The sequence below is a fragment of the Gavialis gangeticus genome, unplaced genomic scaffold (genome assembly GCF_001723915.1).
Source record: "Gavialis gangeticus isolate Ggan-Ray unplaced genomic scaffold, GavGan_comp1, whole genome shotgun sequence".
Lineage (NCBI taxonomy): Eukaryota > Metazoa > Chordata > Crocodylia > Gavialidae > Gavialis > Gavialis gangeticus.
In genome coordinates this window covers 30,401,772-30,410,971 of record NW_017729029.1, presented here as the reverse complement: position 1 = coordinate 30,410,971, position 9,200 = coordinate 30,401,772, and the positions used below count along the sequence as shown (strand labels likewise).

Below are 9,200 nucleotides of genomic sequence, written 5' to 3'. Positions count from 1 at the left end.
GCTTACCTTTAGGGGAAAGGTGGAGCCCGTCCCATCCTAGCATGTCTCTCGTCGTGATGTGGCGGTCGTGATCAAGGAAGCCGAAGCCCGCCTCGAAACACCATTCCCGTAGTCACCAGTTGGTCTCCGCGATGCATGATTCGTGCCATCTGCCCCGTCCACTCACTGGAAGGATTTTGGTCTTCTGTGTTTTATTTGAAGCCTGTGTAGATGGGTGATTATCAGGGATCTGGGTTTTCCATTTTTTATGGAAAAACATAGATTTTTTTTTTTCTTTTTAAAGAGCTCCTTTAAAGAGTTTCAGCCTGCAAGGAGCTACTTGGGGCTAGGGGAAGTGGGAGGAGGCCAATCAGATGCAGGGGACATCATGTGCATGCATACACATGCACGTGGCCAGCAATAAAGCCAGGCAGCAGTGGAGAGCAGCTCCCACAGCTGCCTTCAGATAGGTCTATTGGAAGGGCATATTGAGGAGACCACAATGAGGGAGGAAGTGTGGCACAGCTGGTGGCTAGGGCTGGGGATGGTGGCATTGCCCAGCTGGGGCAGGAATATGCAGCCACAGGGCCTGGCTAGGGGAGCGGGATGGAGCCAAGGGTGGTTTGTCTTGGCGGGAAGAGGGAGGGCTAGCTCTCTGCCACTGTGCACTCCTGGGGAGGGGTCAGGTGCCAGAGTAAACATGTCAAAAGGAAATGGGAGGGTGGGTGTATCCCCCTCCCAGTCTTGTGCATGGGGCAGGGGAGGATGCAGGCTGCCTGCTGCAGGGCTTGGGGCTCTCTGGCCTGCTGCCATCCCCCAGGATCGTCTCTGGTCTAGTGGGTGGAACCCGACACGAGAGGGCGGAGCAAGGCGGGGAGGCTCAGTGCTACAACTGTTGCCAGGACCCCCACACTAACCATGCTGCCAAAGTGAGATGCACTCTGGCCACCCAACAGCAGCAGGGGGCAAAACTCTGCACTGCTGCTGCTGCCTCCGCTGGTTCTAGGTGGGCAGAGGGCACCTCACTTTACCAGCACATCTGGTGCAGGGGTGCTGGTGGTAGCAGTACTGAGCCTTCCTCCCCATCTCCTCCCTCCTGTGCTGGGTCCCACCCACTGGGCTTTGGAGGCCTCTGGGAGGAGGGTAGCAGGGTGGTGACCCCTGAGCCCCACAATGGGCAGCCTGCATCTTCTCCCACCCCCCATGGGCTCTGCTGTGCTCCACTCCAGCCATGCTGCCCGCAGGGGGGAGGTGGAGGTAGCCTGGGCTCTGCTTTCTGTTCCAGCTGTAGTAGCCATCACCTGCATACAGCAACTGGGGCTCGGGTGCTGCTGTCTAGCTGCACTTGGCACCTGTGGGATAGGGAGCAGGCAGCAGGCAGCAACCAGGTCTCATAGCCCTGGTATCTGGGGGCCTCCTTCAGCAGGGCTCAAGGGCCAGGGGGCTGCAGGTCATAAGTGAGGGGCCACAGTGGGGATGGGGGACCCCTGGGTCAGGAGTGAGGGGCACCAAGAGGGGTGGAGGGCTGTAGGTGAGTAGTGAGGGGCACCAGCAGTGCCACAGGGCTACAGGTGGAGAGTGAGGGACACCAGCAGGGCTGTGGATCAGGAGTGAGGGGCACCGGTAGGGGTGGGGGGCCTACAGGTTGGAAGTGAGGGGCACCAGTAAATTTGGAGGGGTGGGGGAGCTGTGGTTTGGAATTGAGGGGTACAGGCAGGGACAAAGAGCTACAGGTTAGGAGTGAGGGGCACCAGCAAGGCTGGTGGGGGGGCCATGGCTTGGGAGTGAGGGGAAATAGCGTAGGCATTGGGAAGGGACAGCACTGGCCTATCAGAGCTGCTTTATACCATAAAGCAGATGCAGCTGGACTTGCATCCTGGTGAGTAAAGGAGACAGGGGAAGCTTTGATTTTCCATGATGAAAATTGTTTTATTATCATGATTGGGGCACTGGTAGGCTTCTAAATTGCCTTAATATTGTAAATATATCAATAAAACATTGTGTTCAACCATTACCTGTATATATACTGGTCTTTCATTTTAATCGCAGAAAAACGCAGATTCTGGGTTTTTAAATTGGAGAATGTTGGATTTAAAAAAAATCAGAGAATTTGGGATTTTTTAAACAGAGAAAGCCAGGATCCCTGATTTGATATATACTCTTTTCATTAGTACCATGATACCACTTGCCTGAAACTAGCTGGCCATGGTTATTAAGTCTTTTGGGTTACCCAACTTTGTCTTTCTCAGGAATGCTCCAGAACTGAGAGCAAGTGTTTATATAGTGCCTGGCACAATGGCATCGTGATCCATGACTGGCACTATTTAAGTGTAAATATATAATAATAGTGTAGGCAAAGACCATGACAAAAGCACGTGCTTCAGTAGTTAGAAAAAGTACTGGCAGATTGACTGCAACTCCTTGGCTAACCACTCAGATTCCTAAAGTTGCTGGATTTTTGTTCTTTTTTGGGGGGAGTTTTGGGGGGGGGTGTTGTTTGTTTTTTGTTTTTGCATTACAGCTATTTTTCACCTTTAATACTGAACTGACACAAGCATAGATTTCTGGTTCTCATACACAGTGTCTGGGTAGTAAGCTCAACATATTCCTGAAAATAATTGACTTAAATTTCTCCAGCTTGGGTTGTAGAGGCTTTGTGCTGGCTCTGTTCCTGTTGCTCCTTAATATACTTTTTATCTTCCTACTCCATCTAACCTTGATTAAGAAAGAATTTTGTTTTTAAATAGGGCATTGAGCAATTTTTTGTTTTATTTTTTCATTTCTACTAGGTAAACCTATATCTACTTTCCTTTCCCTAGCATTTTTGGAGTTAAAATTGTAAAAAATAAATAAATCATAAATTAACAATTTAAAGATCCATTCATCAGTACAGCATTGTTCCCTATTACATATATGGATGTAAGTGTGGTCATGATCAATAACTCCATATTCAACATTTCCAGGTTCTTTATTTCTTGTGATCTCTTAAAAATATGAGTATTTCTTGAAGTTGGTTTCAAGGAGGAAAGATAGAGGGAGAACATGCTCTGGATGGGAAAACTTCTGTATCTCATTTTTTTTAAGCACTGATTTTTTTTTAAGCAAAGAGTGAGTCTGAGAACTTTAATTTGGTGGGTCTAAGCACCCAAACATTTAGAAGTACTTGTGTATAAATCCTTGGGTCTGCAAACTGTGGCTGGAAACCTTCTTTTTTTTTTCAAACTGTTGGTGCTGCTAGGTTGCTTGTATTTTGGTTGGTTGCTTGCTTTACTTCCAGAATGGAAATTAATAGTATTAAGAAATATATTTACTGGCAATTTCTTTTCTGGTTGGTGCTAAGATGTGCAGAGGTTTGTGCAGATGGAAGTAGTAGTGGTGATGGTGGTGTGCAGGTTACAAAATAATTCATGTTTTTCTTATAGGTCGGGTTAAAATTTTAGAGAATATTTGTCCTGTAAGAGGTATTTTCTAGTGGAGTCTATTTTAGTGGACCTGGTCAATGTATTGGGAGACCCAGAAACAGTAGTATCTTAAGCCTCTCATTCATATTTGCCTGATTAACTCAAAATTTGCAATGTGTAAAAGAACCATGAGGATAGGCTACAGGATCTGAACCTGTTCAGCCTCCAAAAGAGGAGGCTGAGAGGGGAGCTGTAAACTGTAAACTATAAACTGGCCAAGGGAGACCAGCAGGCAGTGGGAAAGTCCCTGTTCCCCCAAGCACTACTGGGAGTAACAAGGAACAACAGCCGTAAGTTGACAGAGAGCAGATTCAGGCTGGATATCAGGCGGCACTACTTCACAGTCAGGGCGGCTAGGATCTGGAACCAACTTCCAAGGGAAGTGGTCCTCGCTCCTACCCTGGGGGTCTTTAAGAGGAGGCTAGATAGACACCTTGTCGGGGTCGTCTGACCCCAGGACTTTTTCTTGCCTCTGGCAGGGGGTTGGACTTGATGATCTGCTCAGGTCCCTTCCGACCCTACTAACTATGAAACCATAGAAAATATGGATAATTGATTTATTTTTAAACTGAGTTATGGTTGCTATTTCTAGAGTAGTAGTCTATTGTTTACTGAGTTGGTGACCTTATTAAAATACAAGGTGGTTGAAGATATTTTCTGAAATAAATGTTATATATTCTTATTTTCTACATAATATGCTTATATTGTCAAGATCACCATTGGTCATTTCATGGATAAAAGACAGGACAACTGGTGTTCAGTAGGTCTTCTGAGTAGTGCTAATGAAAAACTGGATGAATAAATGCAATTCCTACTTAGGAATACTAGTAGGGTCTTAGGAAAAAGATTTGAAAGAAAGGAGGAAGGCTGCTTTTGGAGGAGAATGGCTACGTTCTGTAAGTTTGTTTTGATAACTAGCCTAACTCTGACATAATACTTACGATTTACGTCAATGAGTAGCTTCATAGAAACTGAGACTTATACCAGAGTAAAGTGTATGAAAAAACTGGAAAAAAAAAGAATTGGGCCCAAAGATCATGGAGGCCAGTTTCTTACTTCACCCAAACTACAGTAGTGAGAACTCTTGTGAAGTTTCATAGTTTCTAGGGTCGGAAGGGACCTGAGCAGGTCATCTAGTCCGCCCCCCTGCCATGGCAGGAAGAGCACTGGGGTCAAATGACCCAAATAAGGTGGTCATCCAACGTCCTCTTAAAAACCCCCAGGGTGGGAGCCTGCACCACCTCACTTGGAAGCTGGTTCCAGACCCTAGCCGCCCTGACCGTGAAGTAGTGCCTCCTGATGTCCAAGTTTGTAATAGGATCTATACTGACAGATGCAACAAATTCATTGCAACTTTTAAAAGAAAGTCTTTTAGTTCATTGATGTATGACAGTAAAGACTGCAATAGTTATTAAGGCAGTAAACTCAGTGCGTCATCCCTTAGTGAGTGTGTTTTCCAGAGGCAAACAAGAGTATTTTGTTGTTTTTTGAACATGTGGTTTTACAGCTTGTGACATCTTTACAGCTTTGTGAAAATGAAATCCATTCCAGAAGTTCCGGATTTTAAAAATGACTGCAGCACAAAGATATATTTTTTTTTCTTTTTGTGGTAAAGTAATTCATTGATTTGGTGAACAACTGTAATAACTTGCAAATTATGTCTGATATGAAGTGTTCCAGCCCGCTGTCTCAACAAATGACACAGGACGAATTATACAATCTTCTATTGAGAGGGAGCCAGAAAAGCCCACCCAGCCTAGAATTCTACCAAAATAAACAGCAGGAATTCTAAATAATAGTTTGAGTTCTCTTGGATAGTTGAGTTTTCTGTTTTTATATTTTCCTGCTTATTAGACAGACTTTCAAATTAACTATTTCTACCCAAAATATGCACGTTTTAAGAACACTTTGAAAATGGTCTAGAAAAGCATCTGATGAAAAAATGTTTGAAGTTTACTTTTTCTGAACACAACATATAAGGGGTGTTTACAATTTAACGAAGAAAACAAGATAATTAAGCGCAAACCAAAACCTACTCCCACTTTACCTTGGCTCCTTCACCTCTCTTCCTTTCAGGTTATTTTGCAGAAGAAGTAACTATTGAGCCACTTGAAAATCTTGCACCCCTATCTATTTTATGCCATACATTTTTAAGGGTCTAATTATCTTGGAAGAGTTGTAATAGCTTTCCTGAGTGGCCTGGAGGTCAAATTCATAGTTACTTGAATTTTTCAAAATTACATTAGACAATTTCCAGAGGGGCAGCAGCAGTTCTGATTTAGATCAGATGGTTGCAGTGCTGACTCTGGAAGAGTGCTAAAAGTGTATTCTTTATGCCTTTTGCCAATGGTTTTGATTGGCCTCCAGGCTTTGAACTTAAGGACCAGTGTTCTGGAATTTCTTGAAATACTATTAGCAATGTCACAAGGGAAGCAGAATATGATCTAAGCAACATTAAATAATATGTTAAAGTAATACCAGAACTTATTTGTGAGTTCTACTTTACAGTATGCACTTAAAAAAAGAATGATAGGTAGAATAAGTTAATTTAAGGCTAATGCTCATAATAATAGTAGAGTAACTAGAAAGGAGGTCTGAACAGAATTAACTATTTTTATATTGTTATTCTTGTTGACATGAGTTGTCCATTTATGTTTGCTGTATCTGAATTTATTTTTTTATTTCTAGGTCTAACAGCAGCTGCCATGGCAGAGGCTATGAAGTTACAGAAGATGAAACTTATGGCAATGAACAGTCTCCATGGAAGTGGAAGTCAAAATGGAACAGAATCAGAGAATGAAGAACTCAATTCTAATGCAGGTAAATAGCATCTTTTGCTAACCCAGAATGGCTCTGTGTCTTCCTGTGTGTGCGGTGAAACGTACAAATGAGAGGATCTCTGGTATTGTCATGCTGTTCCAATTGTAGCTAGTTGTGCATTCCCAAAATCAGTTAAGAATCAAGTACACATTCCCCCAGTCTTACTCCTAACAACACTTCTCACAATTTTTTTCTGAAAAGTTGCCTAATGATTGAGTATTACTTATCTTACCTGAAAAAAATAGACTTTCTAAACTCTTCTCTGCATGCTTATAGTGACAAAAACCTTCTCTCATGCCAAAACATTGAGTGTAGTATTTTTGTGGCAAGTATCAAAAATACATAGGTTTTCTAAGTTGGTATGGGGCACAGGTCATTGCATAGACAGAAAGAAAGAAATGGCAAATTGCCAGTTATTTAGCTTTACACCATATTACTGTATAAATAGAAGAGCTATTTATAACCCAGAGCTATGAAAAAAGGGCAAAGTAGGTGTAAGCTATAGCCTAAATAACTAGAACTATCCTTAAAATGATATAGAAACTCTTATAAGGACCCTTCCAACCCTATGATCCAAACGTATTTCTTAAAATATATTGTTAAACATAATTGCCACAACTTAACAAGCTTTGGCTTCAAGATGACATTTGAGATGGATGCTTTGAAGAAAGGCTTTTTGTTAATTGCAAAGGTCTTGGGAGTGGAAATATCAGAGGGAACAGAGACTAGGATGGATCTATTTTAGACATGGGGAGCTACAGGAACAACACTTCTGTTTCATAATAAGAATACAGTGTCTGCTTGTAGATGGTATGTTATATATATGAATTATTATACCAACAAAGTGGTAGCTTATTAGGAAAATAAGGCAAAAACTGGGAAGCCTAAGACTCATTTTCTAAATAAATAACTTTGAATTCATGAAAAATTATTCATAAAGCAGTGTCTTCTGAAAAGTGGTATTGCCTTTCCGCAACTAGCTAACAGCTAACTGTAGGCTTGTCTATACTGAAGAAACTGAACTTGCCACACATGCAGTAAACGCTTTCCTAATACTTCTGTGTACTTATATAGAACAAGTACTTTTTACTCACCTTTTTTCAGAATAAAATTAATTAGTGTGTACTGAACTATAAGTCTTAATATTTTAAAATTATTTAAAAATGTATGTAAAAATAATATATTTTTAAATTCATGTAACTCCTGTAGAGTTTCCAGAAATTTAACATCTGATTGCATATCTGAGATGTCATAAACATATTCTGCTAAGAGAGAGCATTGAGAACTTGATTGGAAAGAAAAATATATTTAATCTCACCCCAGTTGAAGTCTCCCAAAAGAAAATAAGTGTATGCTTAGTGTTGGAGATTTTTTTAAACTGTTGGGAGTCACCTTTAAAACATTTTAACGTTAAAATGTATTATAGATAATACACCTTATTATTATAGATAATACACCTATATATTATACAACTTAAAATGTATTGTAGATAAGTACATTATATTATTTGGTATTTGCAATATTTTATATGCTTGCAATAGGGATTATTTCAAATCCAGGTAATATTGTTCTGGTTATATAATTTCAAGTTTTATGGGAAATGACCATGCAAGCATTAACCAAAATATTTTCAAAATAGTTTATTTGCGGGGAAGTGACATTCTTTACAACTGATTCAATACTAATTTTTCAACAACGGATTCCCACTTTTTTTTTTTTTTTTTTTCTGGCATTAGATTGGGACTTGGTGCAGATAATACAAGGCTGTTACTTTTTGCGTATATATTTTTCTTTTTTTGGAATTCATGGGATATTCACAATATTGGGGTAGTTCCATAAAGTCCCATTAAATGACAAGACAAGAAACAAAGAAAGCAAAAAACTTACTTATGTCTATTACCTCATTGGGGAGTTATTTGGTGTATACTTTGGGACTTCTGAATTTGCCTTCAGGCTTCGGAATGGATAGGGAAAGAAGGAGCAAGAGAAATAAAAGATAAAGATGCTATAAGTTTTATTTTTCCTGATTTCTATAAAAGATAATTTTGTGTAACACATGGCTTGTCTCTCTCACTAAAAGATTATTGTTAATATGCCTATGTCACACAAAACAAATGGGCATACCTCAAGTCAGAAGTAAATTTTTTAGGATTATTGTAGGAATATAATACCTTCTAGAGGGTACCAAATCAGCAACTGCTCATTTTACTACGCAAGGCAACAGACTACCTGTCACCCTCACTATAATAAGCTCCTAAACTCCCTTAGATGATTGGAATAAGGCCTGAAGAGTTGAAAGAGAGCTGTCATTTAGTTGAAGAGTTAGCATACACTTTACAACATTGATTCACTCATGGGTGCTGTGAAACTATGAAACCACCCCATAATAATTATCTGTGCATGAAAGCTTCACCAAATGTTTGTTTTGAACTAGACTGCTACAGTTTAAATTACTACTAAAAACAAAATGGTAATGCAAAATGAGAAATAAAATTGAATTCTGAAAGATTTTTTACTAACAAAGGGTAAAAAGGAACAAAACAAGTCAAAAGCTACTTAAGTGAAAAAAACATTTTATTTTAGGAGACAGACCTACAGTTTCTTTGATTCGAGGTTGTGTTTAATAGCTTCTGTAATGGCTGCAACATGACTCTGCATTTAGATTTCAGCATGAATAACAACCTGTTCGTGTTTCATTTAGCTCCAAATGAGAAATTCTGTCTTTTATTGTTTTAGGAAATTAGTCTGTGTACTATTGCTCCTGGAACTTTATAATTAATCACTAAAGGTTATGGCTGTGGAGAGTTTGTGGGAAATAGATGCCTGAATGATTATAATTGTAGCTGTCAAATTAGAAATATAGTTATACAGCGGCAGAAGGGTTTTGTTTCCTTTGTGTTTTTTCTAAGCTTTGATTTTTTTTTTTTTTTTTTTTTTTTT

At 40.1% G+C, this 9,200-nt stretch overlaps 1 protein-coding gene across 3 annotated transcripts in view; it reads left to right on the top strand.

Annotated features, from left to right (window-relative positions):
* Positions 1 to 9,200, top strand: part of DACH2 (dachshund family transcription factor 2) — a 642,364-nt gene that overhangs the window by 426,427 nt on the left and 206,737 nt on the right. For all 3 annotated transcript variants that reach the window (XM_019521377.1, XM_019521376.1, XM_019521374.1), the window contains one exon: positions 6,129 to 6,260. In XM_019521377.1, coding sequence (XP_019376922.1) covers positions 6,129 to 6,260 — 132 coding nt within the window. The remainder of the gene's footprint in view (positions 1 to 6,128; positions 6,261 to 9,200) is intronic.